This window comes from Lacerta agilis, chromosome 2 (assembly GCF_009819535.1).
Source record: "Lacerta agilis isolate rLacAgi1 chromosome 2, rLacAgi1.pri, whole genome shotgun sequence".
Lineage (NCBI taxonomy): Eukaryota > Metazoa > Chordata > Lepidosauria > Squamata > Lacertidae > Lacerta > Lacerta agilis.
Window position 1 is genome coordinate 26483297 of NC_046313.1, and position 21624 is coordinate 26504920.

Consider the following 21624-nt stretch of genomic DNA (forward strand, 5'->3'; position numbering starts at 1 on the left):
TTAGTTCAGAATGCAAACTTCAGTTACTCATGTTTGCCTCAAATACCAGGCAAGCCAGGGAAGAACAATTCCCCTCCCACTTGCACATTTTCAGCCCTCTTTCCACCTGCGTCTATTCGCTTCGTCTTCTGTGAAATGGGTTGGGGATGGACTCTGCTGATCCTTCAACTGGAGAAACAGTTAACTCAGATTTACGCAGAATAAGCTGAGCTATTTCCTGGTGCATTGGGGAACCACATTCCAATCCAAGGAATACTATGGGAAGGGGGTGATTCACTCATTACCAAACACAGCTTCTGTAGCCCCTTCATCTTCACAAGAAATAAGAAACAGCAGAAAAGTCTTTTCTCAGTAAGAGAACACTGTGTGAACCCACATCTCTCAAGTTCCAAGTCCAGCCCTCCAATCAATGAATCACACTTGTTTGTGGATCGTATTATGTAGTTCGCTGGAATTTCAAGCTCTTTGAGCACAGCATGTTACGTTTATATAGATACACACACAGGTTGGTGGAAGCAGTATTTTGATTGATTCTTTCCACTTAATAAGAGGGGAATTTCAAAACTTAACATTCACTGCTTGGTATGCAGGATATTCCTCTATTACCCATTACAACTGCAGTATCTTAGTGACCTACTTTTACTGTAGTAGAGATGCAGTTTATGCTGTGAGAATTTAACACCAAATGCTTTGAAATGTCTACTGAAAGGTCTGTAGCCCACATTATTAATGTGCATGCCATCCAAGCATGTGATAAGCAATGATTTTTATATACTAATCTCAGAGTGATGCAAAATGTAAATGGACCTCCAGCCTTACAGCAAGCCGTACCTGCAGAGAATGACTCTGTTGCAAAGCACTGAATATTAAGAGCCTGTAGCATAACATGGAAGAGAATGCTTTTCTCTACCAGAATCAGTTCATTGTGGTGTTACTCGGTCCCTACATGTCTTTCAACACCAGAAAACAATAGCCCACTTTCAAAATAAAAGCTAGGCTTCCCTACAAAGATGAACACATTAATCTGGGAGACGCACTATGACCCCTCTACCCTTCTTAATAATGTCCAGTTTGTACATTAATATTTTTACTGTTCTCTGAACACCTGATTTCTTTGCAGTTCAATGATACCAAGGACAGAAAAGTACTTTTCCAGGAACACTTTCCATGCCTCTGGTTGTGAGCTATGAAGCCTAGTTTGGAGTGTGGGCAGCTTGCCTCAATAGCTGTTAAACTCCCTTACACAAATAATAATCTTTTATAGCATTTTAATGTTTGGAAGAGAAAGAACTGGCAAGGGAACTGCACTCCCTACCTTCTGGTTCCTTTGAGATGTACTAGATTTATTAATTATTTATTAATAAATAAATTAATAAATAAATAACGTAAAATAAAAATAAGCATTCAGTCTGCTAGCATCACTACAAGGGAATTTCACTTTTCTGCCAACAGCTTCATCCTCCTCTCTCCAATCAACTTAGTGGGTCCTCTTAAAAGACAGGGACAAAGTCACAGTCTCCTAGCCTAAGCTGCTTGTAGGTCACAATAGCGAAGGGAAGAGCAAGTACCCTGCCTTGAGTTCTTTGAAGGAAGGGCAAGAGACAAATGTAGCGGATAAAGAAAAGCAGTATCTGTTGCATCAAAAATAAATATTGCAGATTAATTTATTCACTTAAACATTGTGGGTTTTGCCAATGTTCTGTGGGCAGAAGTCCACTTGCACAATGGGACTTTCCACTCCTCCGCACCCCACCCCCAAATCTGCTCCAGAGGGTGTGCAAATCCTCCAGAACTGATTTTGATGGCATGCAGGGAGCTTCAGGGGAAAGGAGAAGAGGAGGAAGTTCCATTCTGCAAGCAGAAATATATTGCACTAACAGAAAAGTATGGCTGGATAAAAATTAATTAATTAATGACATATCGCCCCCCCTTACCTTCCTCAATAACATGTAACAACCACTCATTTTGTACACATATTGAACACAAAGCAAAATGCTCCAATATCCATAATAAATCAGGAAAAATAAGCAGAGACTTTAAGAGTGTTTTGAATATTGCAGAATCCAGCTACAATCTAACTCCCCAATGTATTCCTTGAGCTGCAGAAATGTGCTCAAACAAGATGCAGACTTAGAAACAATGAATATGGTAACTAGGCTTAAAAATTGTCATGGTTTATTTGCTGTACTGTATTGACTCAGGCTCTCGTGTATAACACAGTATTATTTGCTCACTCTTCATTCACTGAACAATGTCAAAGCAAATTGAAGTTATATAAATATCATTAAGGTTGTACCACAAAACAAGACACGGAAAAGGAACAAAATATTCCATAAGACTACCTCATGTTGTACTAGAATGTTGCTGAAGGTACTGAAATGCCAGAGGTGTTATCTTTCAGATGATACAATCCCAATCCCCTTATCAACCGCTGCCATAGAACCATAGAATCAATCACAAAATCACATGAATTTATAATGAATGCAAATCCATTTCTCAGATTCAAGGCTACCACAGAAGTATGTCTCCTTAAAAACACTATGGTGCTATTTCATGTATGCCACATCTTTGAATATTGATTGATATTTATGTTTCTAAACTGAAGCCACTAAATACAGATTTCTACCAGGGACAAAGGTTTTGCTGAACTGTATTTGTACTTATGCTTAATTTGGTACACTAAAAGTCTTAAGATAATTATATGGGTTTTGGAGGAAAGAAATCCAGATGGGTTTTTATTCATCAGGGTCTATCATAGGAAAGCAATAGGAAAGCATGAACAAAAACCTTGGCCTATATATTATATATATATACCATGCAACCAACCTATTCAGATATTATAAATGGATTTCTACATTTTTAATGCTGGGACCTCAAAAACAATTTTTGGAGAAGTCAGGATAGAAATGTAAGATGATAGGACGATTGACACCGGTAGTGAAATCAGAACATACATTACATTGGCTAGTAATCATGTGAATGAGCTACACTCTGACATTCCTTCTTGTGAGTTGTCAACTAAGCACTGGTCTCTTATAAGAAATATTATTATTATTATTATACTTCCCCCCCAAAAAAAAAAATCCAAATGAACTTAAGACCACTTCACAGTAATTATTTTGAGTTCAGTGAACATAAAGACATAGCAGCATAAGGCTTTTAACTTCTGTTTATAGCAGACTGGCAACTTACCATGTGGGACTTTCACAGCTAAGGAAAATAGACATTGCATATTTCACCAAAGGGCTGTTCCAAAAAGCACACCTGACTGATCTATGCTCACCAGCGCTACATCACCATTTCCTGAGAAAATATGCTAAGTTTGGATGGCATACCTTCACCTTTAATTATCCATATATAGCCATCTGGGAATCCTGACTGGACCAGAGCTTCCCACAACTATTTAAAAATACATGTATGCTGTTGTTCACACTTTTAAAAGTTTGCTACCAAAAGCAATTGGGTTTGCCATGTAAAGTGCAAAGCTGCTCAAAGTGGAAAGCCAGAATATATATACAAAACTGACACTGCAACTCAACTGCAATAATTTCACAAATACTGCAAAAGCAGAAGAGCTGACAAAAGAATATTAATTCTGCACTGTGACATGAAAAACAGAAAGAGGAAAAGAAAGCACTGGACACTCTTTCTATTTACTAAGGCTTTAAACTTGTTTGTGAATCAGAGCTATTAGATATCTGGTGTTCCATTTGTTTTGGTGGTGTAAACTTCTTAGAATATGCTTTCATCTCTCTCCGTCTCGGCAGAAGGCCACATCACTTCAAATTATCTTCTCTTCTGTTTATGCCTGTGAATTTTTGTACTCTATGCTATTGCTTAACTAGCTTATTTGAAGCATTTTTGTAACATATGGGATTTACACCCCGATCCTCAAAGTGTAGTACCACTGAAAACCTCCTGTGGAATAAATGGAATATGCACAAGTAGAAGAACTTGAGGATCAGCGCTATAGCTTGTCTGGAAAATGGTCTACTGATATAACATTGTGTTGTACCATATGGTATTTCTGATCTGTGAAAAGGCAGACTATTTTAATTTCCAGCACAGTAAGTCCCTTAATCTGAGCAAACCCAAATATCCAGCTAGAATCCAAAACGTAATAAACAGAAGGATAATCAAAGCCAAGAAGGTGAAAGTATGCTTAATAAGATACTCTCCCAGATGAACACCTCAATCCTTGTAATTTAGTACTGCAGAGATATTTTAGAGTAGTTGAAGTATTTGAGTCAACAAGTCTATCAGTCCAACAGGCAAGGCTCATAGAACATGCAATATTCCTCCAAATAGCAGGCAAGTCACTCACCATCTCAGTGCAATCTTGATTGGTGTAGTAAGACAGGATGTGAACAGGTCAGCTGGCAGGTCAGGGATCATCGGTAACAACTCACTGGCTTCACATGCTGCCAGTTGAATGCAATTTTTCATTGAAGGAGGCAAGGGCATCTGAGCCAGTGGATGGTTAGGGTTAATTGCAGCCACCTTCATAGGAAATTAAAACAAACAGCAGTTAAGTCTTCCTACTGATTAACTAACCAGTATCTAGAAAATCTTCTGGAAACAAAACTAGTTAGGAGATGCCAAAGCTCAGAGAACCATTCGACTCATCAACGATTAAATTACTAATGATACTGGTGCAGATTGTAAAGCAGAAACGAATAGTTCTAGCCTATCCAAAGGGTCAACCGCTTATCCAAAGGATGCCTTCCTATACTCTTTAGTCATGGCACTGGTCATTTTTCTCAAAGGCACTACCTTAGTGGTTGCAGGAAGGTGGCTGCACGAGCTGCACAGCCTGAACTTCTGCCTATATCGGCCACACAGACAACTGAAAACCAAGATAGGGTTTAGGAATGAAGCCCAGAATACAGGCTGTTCAGGTGCCTTAAGTGGTATGTTATTTAATATAATATTTTTGCATTCCACCTACCCATCTTCAGTGCCCAAGCTGGCTAATAGACAATAAACCATGAAGTTACAACAATACACAATAAAGCAGCATATTACAAATCACAAAATAAAATATAAATTCAGCGTTAATTTTACTTCGCTTTCAACAGAAAGGTTTGTGTTTGTTTGTTTTTGCATATTTTGTTGTGGAGAAGGCCTAAAAAAAAGCATTAGGAAAGCATTAGGGAAAAAATGAGGAACGCATTTAAAGATCAGTCAGTTGGATTGAATCCCTTGAACCCTCTTTGTTAGCGCCATCATCATACCATAATGCCTAAGACAGATCCATGTCGTCTCTATTCCTTTTTCCTTCGTCACCCTGATTTTTTTTTTAAAAAAACTCCAAGATCAATTTGTTTAATTTGAGACTATGATAATTTGATCCAATTCCCATTACAGTGGTACCTCAGGTTAAGCACTTAATTCGTTCCGGAGGTCCGTTCTTAATCTGAAACTGTTCTTAACACGAAGCACCACTTTAGCTAACGGGACTTCCCGCTGCCGCTGCGCCACCAGAGCACAATTTCTGTTCTTATCCTGAAGCAAAGTTCTTAACCTGAAGCGTTATTTCTGGGTTAGCGTATGTAACCTGAGGTACCACTGTATAAAGATGTTGTTTGAGTGCAAGTTTCTATAGGATGCTCAACAAAAGACTGAACCACCAAATTGGCCATTCAATGAACTACTGTAGATATCACCACCTCATTCATGAATAGTGCTATTATAACCTGAAGTAGCTCAACAGTATAAATATTAATTGGCTGAAAATTATTATGAAAGAAAAACTTCTCTGTCATCATTTGAAAATGCTTAGAAAGAAACCATACTGAAAACCAGTTTAACAGCCTTTCATGAAACTGTCTATATCTGATGCACAGTGTCTCTCCGAGAGAGTGAAAAAATAAGTTTCTGGTATCTCATGGGATTTCTGGTGTTAAAATTCTGGCTGCAGGGAAGCAATTGTTCCAAATTACAAATGTGAGCTGAAATAGTGCTTCCAAACCTCCACAATGGAGATCAGAAATATTAATTAGCTAGGAAAGGTCTGTATAAACTAGCCCTTACTCATATTCATATGCAAATTAGAAATAAAAAGGAGAATTGCAAGAAGATAAAACATTATGCCTGAGGGAACGGGGCAGAAGGGAAAGAATCCTTATGGGAAAATGAATACACAGAGAGAAAAAGAAATGAAAGGTCTTCTTTAACTGCTAAGATTGCATGTAGGCAGTTTGTCTGGATCCTTTCTCAAAGCTCAGTTTTAAAATGGGCCTTTGATGGTATCCAGCTTGGAAAAAAGAAAACGATTTTTCGGAACACTCCACAGCAGTTGGTCACAGGAGAAATTTCAAAGCAAGTCCCTAACACTTCAGTAACCAGAAGAAGAGCCAACATAGTGAAACTACTCCAAAGCAGGAAATTGCCTCCCAAGGTCTGGATGACATCACTGCTATGAATTGAGAATGGTTCATTCCCTGTTTGCCATGAAAGCTGAGCCACAATGAGAGACAGAAATAAGAGAAACGTCAAACAGCTTGCACATACTGATGTTCGAAACACTCTTATCCTAGTAACAGTGCTGTCATCATTCAACCAACCAGATTTCACTACAACAGTTACTGAGAGCAAACAAAGCGAGGCAATATGGCTATGTCTGTTCCCCAAGGCCAAGTGCTGCTAACATTTTTGAGCCCAAGGGCACACTGGGAATTTTGAGAGTCAGCTGTGGGCATCACCACCTCTGGTTGCTTCTCCTCACCCTTGATCAGTGTCTCTGCCCCACAGACAGAGAGAAAACACATTATTAACATGACTGCATACATGTTTTTGGTCTCGTCATGTTTAAACAGTAAAGGTTGAGCAAGTACCAAAGTACATATTTTTCATCAGTATAAAACTGTTTTGAAGAGCAAACTTCTAATTACCCCTATACATTTAAAGATGTAAGCATCTTAAACCACTATCTTTTCAGAAGTAGGTATTACAAACCACTGCAGTTACAGAAAAGTAAATTTTAAACCTGCTAATTTAAAGGAGATAACTTACAATAATGGCTCACTTAAAGAATTAAGCATTTTTGTTAAGGGAGTAACGCCAACCACACTTTGCTCGATCTTTACTTAAACAGTTCCTTAACCTGACTTTCAAACGATAACAAGCAGTGCTGTTCCATACCAAGCTTGTAATACAAAGCAAACTCAATGAAAAGTGACTTGTTCCTATGGGGAATATTCCACATTTACAACTTTGCAAGGTTCCAAGGGAGATTAATGGTGGTAAGAGGATGCTGCTGAAACTGAAGAATAGGATTTGGGTGAGGTGGTAGCTAACTTGCATGTGGTGCTATGCCATGTAACCCACACTGCACTCCACAATGGAAGCATACCTTTATACAGTCTTAAGGCTGCTCTCTGTACCATGCACCTCTTGAAGACAGCATCAGATTCTCTCATAGCTGATGCCATGGTTTCAGCCATGTGTTCACATGAGTACTATGTCAAAACTTGACAGTTCTGAAATCTCTGTTGAGGTTTTTGGTCATCAAGCCCATAAAAAGTTTCTGCAATTCTATTTCCAGTGCCCTTAGTGGTTTTAACTAAATTCTTGGCAAACTGCTGATGATCCACCTTCCTCTTGTTCCTAAGCCTAGATGACCTAGGTCAGTGGGCCTCCTTTTCATGACTAGTGCTGCCTCCTCTTCAGCATGTTTCTCAAGGACAGTGCACTTCTCTGGTTCTTCTTATTCATCTATGATACCTAAAGATCCTGTAAGAAAGAGGATAATGAAATAATTAGAACAGAGGGTGCTTCAGAGATGATGGTAAGTTCTTCTCTGGCAGTCAGCATCCCAAAGATGACTTCAGATTGGGAATGGAGGAAGCTTACCTTGAGAGATCCCTAGAGTGAGTATGCTCCAAAGGATGAATGACACTCTGTTCAAATCCAAAGGTGGAGGCAGGGGTTTGTCTGTCAAGGCCTGCTGGATGTCAAGTTTTGCTGAGTCAACCATCTGACACTTGATTGGGAACAATGTTGTCACTCCCTAAGGTGTAGCGCAGTCACGTCTTTCTTGTCTAGAAGACTGCTAATCACTGGAGAGCATCATCCTGGACCCCACTCCTGAGTGTTTGCTGTGGGTAGTGATTTCCTTCTTTCTGAAGGCATTCATTTTCTTCCTGCACTAGACAGCATTCTGATTGTATCCTTGCTAGCACATCTCCTTGGAGAGCCAGGTGAACACGGCATCCTTCCTATACCAATGAACCAGTTCCTCTTGGACATATGGAAATGGCCACTACCACCTTCTCTTCTGTCCAAGAATTTGCTCTTAGCCTCTGGGAGGCCATCTGTTGTTGGGACTCCAAGGGTGTAAGGGATTGGGTTTCTTCATCCATCGTGAAGAGTGTCTGCAACTCATGGTATTTACAAGCCATAGCTAAGATTCACAGATGTGTCCTTGGGGTTCCCTTGAATGTGTGTGCGTAAAAAAACAAAAAAACAAAAACCCCTACCAGTAGCATAGAAACACTGTTTGAGAAAACCAGAAACAAATGAAAGCACACACCGACATCAGGTGAGGGACTGTCAAACAACCGACATTCCTGAACCAAGTAAATTGTTCTCTAAGTTCTTGAACAAAAGATGCTAATTATCCTTAAGTTGCAAAGTGTAATCATCAGGGTATTGGGGGGAGGTGTCAGGCTTTGCTGCTGATTGAAATTATTCTTACCCTGCTAATAATAATAAGAATAATAATTTATTATTTATACCCCGCCCATCTGGCCGGGTCTCCCCAGCCACTCTGGGCGGCCTCCAACAAATACCAAAATAAAATACAAAGTCACAATTTAAAAACTTCCCTAAACAGGGCTGCCTTTAGGTATTTTCTGAATGTCAGGTAGTTTATTCCCTTGACTTCTGATGGGAGGGCGTTCCACAGGGTGGGCGCCACTACCGAGAAGGCCCTCTGCCTGGTTCCCTGTAGTTTTGCTTCTCGCAGTGAGGGAACTGACAGAAGGATTTCATGGTGCTACTTTCAGAAGTGCAAACATTTTAACTGCATTATTCATTACCCCCACCCCAAAAGCTATTATTTCATTTCCCTCTAAGCAGCTTTTAATCAAAGTACTTTTGGCTATCATTATGCATGGTTCCATTGTGCACTGCTGCTTTCTTATTCATCCTTTTATAGATGATAGCTGGACAGAGGTCCCTTTACACCACAATATGAAACTGCCTGCCTTGCGGGAAGAGGAGGGAGAAAGGTTGTTTTCTGCTGCTCCAGAGAAGCAGACAAGGGGCAATGGATTCAAACTACACGAAAGAAGATTCCACCTAAACATTAGGAAGAACTTCCTGACAGTGAGAGCTGTTGGACAGTGGAATTTGCTGCCAAGGAGTGTGGTGGAGTCTCCTTCTTTGGAGGTCTTTAAGCGGAGGCGTGACAGCCATCTGTCAGGAATGCTTTGATGGTGTTTCCTGCTTGGCAGGGGGTTGGACTGGATGGCCCTTGTGGTCTCTTCCAACTCTATGATTCTATGAAAGGCCTTGTCATGGAGAAGTGGAGCAGGGAAAAGCAACTGTTGTTAGGCAGAGTTCGGAGTAAAGTCTTCTTCAGGCAAAGCACTACAGAGAGCAGCTTCATCTTGGGAGTGGTTTGTTTTTCCATTCCTTCCTTCCTTGCAAATCTGTAGCTCGGCGAGCAACTTGAGTGCAATGGCTGAACACACCATGGTTAAAGACAGCTGCATAGTTTACATCATCATCATCATAATTTATACCCCACCCTCCCCGGCAAAAACCGGGCTCAGACAAGCCATAGATAAAAGAAGCCACAAATTGTAGGCCAACAATAAACCATGACTTATTATCATTGTTTGTGGTTAACAAACCATAGTTAAACAGCTAGGCGTGATTCAGAAAATCAAAACAAACCATGATATAATAACCCTGGCTGAGTACTACTTACGAGCCAGGCCATTATTGTTCTGATCAATCTGAAGGTGATGACTTTGAAATAGAAGACACATAATAGGGCTGATTTGTAACAAGTGTATGCACTTACTACACATTAACCAATATCTTATTACTCAAGTGAAAGTAATTATAAAAACAGGGACACACATCCATTTATCTGTGAGCAAATTAGTATCCCCCATCATAATGTAAAGAGCCAATACTGTGCAATTCTAGCACTATTTGACTCTTGAATCAAGGGAGTCCTGATTCTTGAGTTTTTTTCCTCACTCACCCAAACAACAAGCAATAGATAACATGCAGAGCAAATGTTTTGCTCAGTCAACAAAAGCAGGAAGCTTAATGACAGACAAAATGAAGTTGAAAGCACATGCCACAAATACTGTAGTGACAACTGCTGGATTATGCTACTAACAACATCAATACATGAAGGCACTTCTAGAAAGCACATAGCAATCCTAGTTGAAAAGTAGCCTATATGAAACCTGCTCACGTGCCTGGCAGGGGCAAAACACAACTCTGCAAGGGATCACCACGTTTTTAAAGGCAAAATCAACACATTAGCTACCCCCTCTAAAAGGAGGGGCACTTCTAGGTTTATTTTGTTGTAGTAAAAGTCCTTGCTATTTGTAAATATGAAGCTACCACCTGGTGAGTTTTTAGCAGTTCAGAATCTGGAATCAGCCAAGCAGCTGTGGCATTTGAACTGAGAGGGAAAGGTGTTCTGATGGAACAAAATCAGTTGAGTAGCTCTGGGCTAAGATGAGGGAATAGTATTGCCAGCTTTCCAGGAGAAGTGTTGACTTTGGGCAGCCTTCCATTGGCTAGAACAATCTTCATTTTGAATATATAAACACCAGAAATAATCTGAAGGGAGTTATACGCTTAAAGCAGTGTTTTTCAACCTTTTTTGGGCAAAGGCACACTTGTTTCATGAAAAAAATCACGAGGCACACCACCATTAGAAAATGTTAAAAAATTTAACTCTGTGCCTATATTGACTATATATAAAGTAATTTTTCAATTTTTCCCACGGCACACCAGACAATATCTCGCGGCACACTAGTGTGCCACGGAACAGTGGTTGAAAAACACTGGCTTAAAGCACAGAAGCTAGCAGGACTTACATACATTGAGATTTATTTAGACTGTGCATAGGATTGGAACTATGGTTACTGTGCCTCAATTCTGCTGCTTCTCTAGACTTTTCTAGACTTTGCAGACTGCAGCAATTCCCCTTGTTAATCAGCTGACTGCCTGGCAGCTAATCAGTAGATCAGTGACACAACATACATCTGATAATCTCATTCATTACAAGTGACAAGTAGCAGAGATGTGAATGGGTCAGTGATCTAGCATACATAGCTTCACTCTCTGGTTAGGGTCCAGGAATTATTTATTTTTTTGCAAAGGACTCTTGGGGACTCTTTCACATTAATGCTCACTGTTTCTTAGGATTTGGGGTGTTTAAAGTTTAAATATTTGTCTATAGTGTGTCTATATTACTATTGTACACAGTTCTCTGCTTGGTAAGGAGATTCTCATAAAAAGCAGGTTAAACTTCTATTAAACGTGTTCAGTTTCATGCTGAGTTTGAATGGATCGTGTTGTTTCAGGCCGGGTCCCCATTTCACACATGATGTTTCCCACATAGGCAAACCAACATATATTAGTGCACAATATGCTCTGTGAAGGTCATACATGTGTATTCTGATGAGGGAAGTGTACTATACTTGGAAACTGCAGCTTTCCAAGTGCATATTTAGCAAAACAGATACATGTGCGATCTTCATTCTATGGAGGGCCACTGACTAATGAGAAAAGATAATGGGTGACTCTGAGCTGAAGAAGGGTGGCATAGGCTTGGCTCTATGCCTGCCAGGCAGTTGGAGCTACAACTACTCAACAAGCACAGAGGCTCCTCATTATGAGAAAAATCTATTTGCCTAGGGACAAAAACAGACTCAAACAAGGCTTCTTTATTTTTCCCCGGTATAAAAAGGAAAAACAAAAAAACAAAGTAGACACCTGAGACTCCACACCTCTATCACTGAACATGTTTTTCATTGGTGTACGAAACTGAGTATGTTTTTTCCTACACCGGTATATCGTATTGGCCCAAATATAAGATGCACCCGCAAATAAGCCGCACCTTTAAAATTCAAGGCTTATTTGCGGGTGCAGCCCACCTCCCAGCTCTACCGCCCTGAACGGGGGGGGGGGGCAGAACCCACACCCTGACACTACCACCTCCCAACACTCCCGGCACTCCCTCCCCAAGCTGGCACCAGGGGAGGCTTGGGAGCGGTAGGCAGGCTGCGCACCATTGCCCCGCGTTCCTCTCTGGGGAGGGGGAGCCATGCTGCTTGGCTGGCAGCCTCCCCCCGCTTCCCCTCGACAGCTCAGGGGAGGTTTGGGAGCAGCGGGTGGGCTATGCACCATGGTCCAATGGTCCATGCTCCCGGGCTGCTTCGGGGGTTGGGGAGCCACGGTGCTTCCCCGGCAGCATAAGGTTGCAAATGTAAGCCGTGCTTTAACTTTTCACTGTTAGAATTTGGAAAAAAGTGTGGCTTATATTCGGGCCAATACAGTACATATTTAGGAGAAAAATCAAGTGTATTCAGATCCTCTCACTTGCTGCTGTTTAGATACTGGCTTTACTGTGCTGTTTTTGTGTGTTCTGAACAAGGGAAGAATTGCTGAATCTTTGGAGTGATAGTGTCAAGAGTACTTGACATGGAGGCTTGAGGCTACAATTCCCATCATTCTGAATGCTGGCATGGCTTGGTGATTTCTCAGAACCGACAGCATCCCAATCTTCTACGTCAATGTACTAACAAAGGTAAAGGAGAATAATTTCTTCTTTCCAGAAGATGATAGATTAGGAAAATTCCACACACCACTGACATATACCGTAACAGTCCTCTGGACTGTAACTTCGAAGATTCATCTGTGCTGAAGATGGAAAACAAATCAAAACTGCAAATTTGATCTCATTAGTTCTGATCAGAAGCAGTTAGTCATGTACCGTACTTCTGGCTAAAGGAACAAGCACTCCCACAGTAGCATTTAATTCCCACACAGAGAAGGAATAAACACAAGAAATTCTACTGCTCTAACATAAAATACCCTAGAGGCTGAAAAAAAGGACATGAAAATAAGGCTGTGGGGATGTGGGGAGACTAAGAACCTAAGGCTCATATGTCACTATTAATTTATATACAGCCCAAGCAAGGTCCTATGATATGCACAAATTCTCCACCCCATCCACTTTCCAGCTTCTCTTGACATGTAATAAGGCATTTCAGATATACGCAATTATGTGGGATGACACAGGAAGATTAAGCAGCCTTTTGTTCCAGCAGTGCACTTGAGCAGCTCATTTAGCTATCCAGAATTATGGTGTGTTTACAGACACACTCTGAACTCAATGAAGCTAGTTAATTAGATAATTGAGAGCTATAACAGGGTGGCTTTAGTCCTCAATAAGCGCAGCAAAATGACTGGAACACATACACTATTTATTGTCTGAACTGCTCCAGCACCTGCCTTGGATTCAGAGTCTTTCCCGGAGTCATGCATCTGGTCAAGCCTTGAGAGACAACATGTATATTCCCTGAAACTGCCAGTGTTCACTTGCTAAGAGTCAGCATGAACAGACCTTATATCTAATGTTCAATCTGGTTTTCAAATGGCCAAGATAAGTCTGAGGAAGAGGTCAAGACAAACGTTTAACAATAAAGACTGCTGCTTTTATTATTAATTGGACCACACAGCTTTAACAGTCATTTTGAGTTACCAGGGCAGTAAAAAAATTCAGATAAAACTAAAGTACAATATTGAAAATATTAAAATAACATACAAAAAAACAAAAACACAGCAGCAGCAATTCAATTAAGTTCCCAAAATGAGCAAAGCTTCAAGCCTAAAAGGCAAACCCGGCCCTCCAGATGTTTTGGGACTACAACTCCCATCATCCCTGACCACTGGTCCTGTTAGCTAGGAATGATGGGAGTTGTAGTCCCAAAACATCTGGAGTGCCGAGTTTGCCTATGCCTGTCTAAAAGACATTGATGCAAGTGCCAGACAGGCTTCCCTAGAGCAGGCATTCCAAAGATAGTTTCTCTCTTCGATTGCCACCCATCAAGGGGTGCCAAGGCACATTGGCCAAACCTCAAGAGGGCTTGGACAAAAGGATTATTGGAAATATTTGGAGTCTGAATTCCAAGGTTTCATGAGCAACTTATGTCAAATATCATGGTATATAAATTAACCATGGAAATACAAAGTAATTAAGTAGTCTCTGACTTTGCTTCTGATGGTAGAACATATTGCTTATAAGCAAGGATACCATAAAGTTCCCCCCAATAGGATTTTGGGTTTGATTTCCAGCTGGAATGGTCCCATTTCTTGTGGGTTTGAGATCTGACCCAGGAACAGCATGGCCAATGTTCAGGGATGATAGTAAATGCAGTCCAACAGTACCTGGATGCCACCATGGTGGCTGTCCCTGTTCAAGAGGATAAATCCACATGAAATCTTAATGAAGGGCTGGGGATACTTTTCTGTGTAGGGACACATTCTCTCAGGATACTCCTTCAGGGGCCACATGGGCAGTGGGATGTGCCACTTTTCTCTCTCATATGGACTGACTGACTCACTCTCTCTCTCATATATCACTCATTTACTTATCTCCCCCTTCCCAACAGGCTACTTATAGGGGAGGAATAGATTACTGGTGTCAGAAGATTTCAGAACCATTTGCCACTCAAGAACTAGTACTGGCTGTCTGTTTCAATGGCTCGTTTCATCACTGGAGACAGGAGAAATATATCTGAGGTAATGGTTTCTTGCAACACTGCCCTACTGTCCTATTAACTTTAAAAGAAAAAGAAAAAGGACACCTGTACTGTTTGCACACCACTGGATAGCACATTGCACCTTTTGTTTAGGGTCAGAACATTGCTAGAATCATAACACAGAACTTTGGAATGTCCATTGGGATTCTGTCAAGTCAACAAGGCATTTTACAAAAGCGAACTCTTCCCTTCTGGGTGATTAGAAGTGGAGTAACAAGGAAGATGTTCTCATCTTTGGTTTAACAAAACAGTACAAAAATAGCTGAATTGGCATTTAACATTTTCAGAACACTGAACTGGCATTTCTGCCCTTCATCTTCATGTCCCTCAGGAGCACTATTCATGCTGAGGAAGAATTCCTCCTAATTGCAGCCTTCCCATTGAGATTTAAAGACAAGAGCAAACATTCCCAACCTGCACCCACAGAGGAAGCAGCTTCTTTTCATAATGCTGATAGGAGCATGCTTGTGGTATGAATTCAAACCCATAATGCAAAAAATTGTTTCCTATGAATCATAGCAGATGATGTAGTTCTCAACAGAGAGAAAGGTCTACACGTGTAGTCAATAGCTAATATGTGAGTGAAATTCATATTCCATTTACATTTGGCGGGGGTCAGGGGGAGCCTTAAACTATCACAAGTTTGGAAAACACTGGCCTATACTTATGAAGACATCTAAAATGAATAGAAGAATCCTGAACTGAAGAGTCCTCCCAGGCAGTTTAGCTCATTGATTAATGACTGTTAGAAGCAACAGGACAATCTATACCATAAGCTTCACATTGCTACTATTTCATATTTTTTTAAACACCATTTATACAACTATTTCTGAACTGCCAGTTCAACACACCATCTGGCAATCCCTTAATCCCTACTACTATCACAGGCCAAAATTTTAAAAAGTATGTCAAATTACTCCATGAGTCGATAATCCAGTAGGTCAATCCTTTTTTAAAGGAACACAGAAAATAAATTTCAAAAAGCACTGAATAAATACAGCTTATAGCCTCCAGTCCCCACAATGCATGGGCTGCCTTCCTCTAAATTGGAAGTATTTATATTTACCAAAATAAATATTTACAAGTGATAACCATGGACATGTTTTGTCTTTTTAATATCCGTTATTTATACAAGCAACCATCTGAACAATAGCCAATAATATTAAGCCTAATGGGAGGTGGGAGGGAGGCAGAGAGAGACAGACATTTCTTCATTTTAATTAAAAATAAAGTACCAAGATCAAAATCTAAGTTAATTATGAAACCTATAGTGCACTTTTAAATTGTTGCGCATTTGGTATTTTAAAAAAAGTGCAATCCTTGATCCACTTTTAAAAATTGCAGTGTGCATTTTTAACAGGATGTGTAACATTTCCTATAAAGAATATACTCTGAAATTGAAAAGCACATTTCTTAGCCAGTTAATCCACAGCACTACTTGGCATGCTAAGGCTGAAGGTTGAAGGTTATTGCAATCTAAACAGACACCAAGAGGGAAATATTGGATTAGCAGCCAGAGAGCAAAGGTTTTCCATAAACAAATCTAACAGCAACTTACAAAAACCAGTGGGTTAATATTAAAATGTTTTTCATCAGACAATGTATAGATATTGTTTATCCCTCACCGCAGAAAGGATTTGTTCCCAGCTTTACAGTAGGTCAGCATCAAAGGCCATTCCACACATTTCCCTAGTTACAGTGGCTGATCAACCAAAGCCCCTTTTGGCCAAGTCCTGCCCTTACCTGCCTCATAGATGGACAGGTGGACGGGGCTTTCTCAAAACAACCTGGCAGGCCAAATTGGACCCACAGAGTGAAGGTTGCCCACCTCTGATCTACAGTACAGTGGAAGCTCGGGTTGTGAACACGATCCGTGCGGGAGGCGCGTTCACAACCCGCAGCACCCACAACCCGCAGCGCCTGCAACGCCACATCTGTGCACACATTTTGGCGCTTCTCTGCATGTGCCGAAACCTGGAAGTAACCCATTCCGGTACTTCCGGGTTCGGCGCGGAGCGCAACCTGAGAACACATAACCTGCAGCGTTCGCAACATGAGGTATGACTGTAATGCTCTACAAGAGACCACAAATAGGTTATTAAAGTACCTGGGTCACTGCACATCTCTAAGATTTTTGTGTATTTTAAATTATGAAAGGATTTGAGAAAGAAAACTCCAACAGATAAGAAGATTATAGTTAAATTGTGATGGGCTGGAGCAGTAGAATCATTATACTATGCCTCCAAATTCTATGGGGAGACAACAGCCATTATTATGTAGAAATTAAAAGGCAAAGAAGTCAATGAATAAACGTATGCTAGGACTGGCTTTGAAAAAAAATGTAGTTTTGTTTCAGTAAAATATTAGAATCATGGATAACCTTGATAGTGAGAATCCCGTTTGGATCTGTTTGGCTCAGCTTCTAGCATTCAAAGTGAGAGTTTAAAAGATGGAAAGGAGTTAGCAACATAAAAATAAGAAATTGGTTTCTAATAAGGCATCTCTGGCAGTTACAAAGTACAGAGAAAATATTCAGCCAAACTCAGTGTCAAAGGCATAAGTGAAAGCTTCTTAAATTTAATGGCTTCATCTTCTGCTATTCACATTTGCCACAATAAATTTAATACTAAAACCACAAAATGTTTCCTTTTATTAACACCAGGGCAGTTCTTCACACTGCAAAATTAATGGCAACAACAGCAAGTTCCTTCTTTGTAACTCTTTCAAGCATTTAGTTTAGCGGTTGCACATTTGGTTGCAAGAGTAAGGATACTGTAATAGATCTCTATGCAGATCTAAGTACGCAATGTGTAAGAGATATATAGACCTACTTCAACCTTGCATTCATCTCCTCTGTAAAAACCATTAGGGCACAAGCAGATTCTATTAATGTTATCATTTAATTAACAGTTCTGTTAATGGCCAGGGTTATACTGTTGGAAAGCAAACAGAATCAGAACTAAATTAAAGCTGCAAGACTCTTCCCAAATTAGTTTCTTTTTTCAGCTCAGTCTCCTACACGTTTGTTGCTAGTCGTATCTTTCGATCAAGCACAGTATGATCTGCTCTCATGAGCTGTGATCCCATGGTCCTTCCCCCACTTGATCCTATTAAAGTCTAAAAGAATAATGCCCTCTCTCACAATTTCACATTTCCACATTAAGAGATCTCACCTCCAGCTCCTGCTCCCTCTGCAGGGCAAACTGTTTGAAAGATTTGACAATAAGGCCAGCGTTTGAGCAATCATACACGAAGATAGAGGGACTGCCCATCCATGTCTGTAGATCATATATGGATAATGGGATGTACTGAGTATAGTTCTGCAAAATAAAAAAATAAACAATACGTATATTATACTGCACAGTGAACAGCAGCCTTTGCCTACAATACTCAGAAGGATTAAACAAGCTACTTCTGTTTTCAGGGTTAAGAAACAATTCCAAATATTGTGGAAATAAACGATGCTATGGCATCATCATTTACCCTCCCATAAAGTAATACAAGGGTTCATCCAGTGTGAAAATGTTCTCAAATTTACTCTGAATTCTGCTCACTTGTCACTTACTATGTATTATTATAATGCATGTATCAGAGATTGTGGTCATAAAAAGAGTCAGGACCAACTTGAGAAATAAGCTGAACATGTTATAATGTTAGGTGAAATTCTACCAAACACAGTGTGTGAAAATAATATATGTTAACTATTACTACCTGTTTATACCGGATATGTCCCTATGCATATTTGTACCAAGCAAAATAAATTCACACCCTCGTAAGGAAAATGCATTGTTTCCTGAATGATGAACGAGAGATATCTTATCTCAGAACACTCACTCACTGAATTGTCATCTGGAAATCAATTTTGCAAACTTATGGTTACCTTGAACACTAAGCACAAAGATAGAACTGAGACCTCTGGCAAGTAAATGAATCACCACTGCTTTTAATCAAATTATTGTATAACCTATGAAGTTGCTTAACCTATCAGAAAACGTGGAACAGCTTCCGGTTACTTAAATGGTAATGAAATAGGTTTCTGCCTTACAGTTTAACTTAATTTGCAAATTCTGTGCACTTGTGGTACTGTAGAATTGCTTGGCTACTTTCTGAGTGATTAACAAAGATTATAAAAAGAGCAACCAGGAAAAAGAGCAACCATTAATATTTCTGGGCCCCACCCCCCGGTACAGTGCATCATTTTTCTTTAATATACAAATCACTGGCATGTACCTGAAATACTGTAAAGCCAAAATAACAACTTTGAGGGTTCTTGACTTTATGGTCAAAAATTGTGATTTTAATGGAATCATAAAATATAAAAGAAAGCAAGGGAGGGGGGCCGGGAGGATGTCAATTTTCTTATTCTGTGTAATCCATTAGCATCTCATTAGCTGCTTTCCTTTGTCTGCCAAGTTGCAAAGCAAATTTAGAGCGCTGCAAGTCTTCAAAAGAGTGGGAAATCATTTATCATACTGCAGTGGAACATTGGTCTTGTTGCAGCAAGAGGTGAATGGAAGGAGAAGAATTTACCAATAAATGTTCTCCAAATCCTTTTGAGGTGCTCTCTCCTCCTACATGTGCTGAAAGTACTGTACCAAAGTGAGGTCCTTGAAGACAAATAGTACCTTCGATCCCTAAATGCCCCATCTCAAAGCAATATAATCTGGGGCCAGAAGAGAAGAAACACATTGCAATTGTCTCTCTTTCTCATGCTTAAATATACAGAGGATGAAAAGCAAGTTCTCATTCCAACTAAGTGAACATAGATGCAATGCAGATTATTTATTTATTAAGTTCCTCTTTATCTGTCAGACTAGATTAAACATCCAAAAAGTAGGCTTGCTTTATAAGGCAGTCCTGAAAAATTAAGCTAGCCACCACATTATGCAAAACATGACAAGAGGAATTTAAAAAATCAAGTTAAGGGGGGATGCATGGCAGAAAAGAGTGAAGTGTGTGTGTGTGCGCGCGCATTCCGTGCGCGCACACACACGCACACACACAGACACCAACACACACACTTTTTTTAAAAAAAAGATCAACTCAATTTAATGATTAACTTTTTAAAAGTGACTTATTCAAACTATGCCACATAGTCCTTTTTCACTTGGATCCCTGTGGAAAATAGAGTCTGTTTAGTTAAACAAAACAACTGAGATCTGGCTTTTTGGCTGAAACAAATCAGACAGAAATAATACTTCCTGAAGGGTTTATCCTTTTTAATCTATGTATCAGAATATATTATCCTTAATCTCTTATAAATATAGCACTACTAGAAAATGATGGGTGCTTAGACTTGCACAGACTCACTGAAAACTCACAGGTCTTCCACTGAAGGGCAAAGAGATAATTTGCAGAGCCTCTGATCAGAAGCAACAATTCTACAGCTAAAAAAGAAGAAGGTCATAACTACAGCTCGACCACCAAGGGCATCTCAGGGACACTCCGTTAGTGAATGTGCAATTGCTAGTGAATGTGCAGCCACTGGATTTTAATGCACCACCTAAGAGGACCACTGGGAGAAGTTATATTTTCTAGAATTCATCTTAAAACAAAACAGTGGCATTTACTCTGCATTAGAATATTTGAAACTTCAAGCTGTACAGAACATAGCTGTTTGGAAGCAGAGGGCAAGAGCATTTCCTCCCTCCCTTGTGAGGCTTGCTATTTATTTATTTATTTTTTTTGTTAGAAAGAAAGCACACTTCCCCTTCTGATAGGCAAATATATCATGTTTCACATTCCACCTATGCAAATCCAGTCCATCTCCTAATAATAGACAGTGGAGTCTTCATCAGATTACCCCAGATGATAAGGCAAGATAGCTGGCAAAGGCACAATAAATAAATACTTAATAACGCTGTTGGCACAACATCCAATTTTCATTCATCAGTAATTTATTTCCCTCATTCTTGTAGCAAATTCAGCATCACATTATTTCTATCTTATTTACCGTTCAGAACTCATTAAGATCACTTTTTATTGTTTTTAAACACCAGATTTAGATTAAATATTTGGTGTTGTGATGGGATGAATGTTAATTGAGTTCTGAACTCTATTAGGAAGGAAGTTGCCTTATACCAGGTAATATGCTCCAGTATAGTCTTCCTTCAACAGACAGTGGCAATTCACTACCACCTGTGTTACCGGACCTTTTTAACTGGAAATGACTAGAGTTGAACACGGGGACATTTTGCATGAAAAAACCATGAACTATTCGCTGCCTAATCTTAGCCGAATTACTAGCCAGCAACATTAGTAAACTATGACGTAAGTCTGTGAGGCTACTCCATAGAAGGAGTGAAAGAACCTAAGTCCTCTCCTCCACACACACCTAAACTCAGGGCTGAAATGGTAACTTTTTGCAAAATGCACTGCAAACTGAACAACTACATTTTTGTACTTGGAACAATAAAACAAAAAAATTGAAACTGAACTGATCATATAAACATCCAAGAGCAACTCTCCCTCAGCTATATGGAACCAGCTATAAAACACTGTTAGGAGCAACCCCTGGGCGGTAAATAAACAGCTGAATAAAAGTCTGTGTTTCACTATCAGTCACCTGTTGGGAGGTAGTAAATGTGTTACTTAAAAGGCAAAACACATTTGGGTAAGTGCAACTGGTAATCAATCATCATAACCTATCACCCACTTCTCATCCCCATGCAAGTGAGAAGACATCTTGATGTCTAGTACAAGCTCTTGTGGCAGATTTGCTGTCTGGAGTAAGGCTAATAAGGATTCTGAATGCAAAGTGGGTTATGGCTTCCAACACTACAAAGGCAAGCTGAAAATCCTGGCAATGCATTTCATGTTT

At 39.9% G+C, this 21624-nt stretch overlaps 1 protein-coding gene across 1 annotated transcript in view; it reads right to left on the reverse strand.

The window, feature by feature from the left end:
- Nucleotides 1–21624, reverse strand: part of RPTOR (regulatory associated protein of MTOR complex 1) — a 312090-nt gene that overhangs the window by 184477 nt on the left and 105989 nt on the right. The window contains 2 exon segments of the mRNA XM_033138999.1: nucleotides 4325–4500; nucleotides 17978–18124. Of these exon segments, the coding sequence (XP_032994890.1) occupies nucleotides 4325–4500; nucleotides 17978–18124 (323 nt within the window).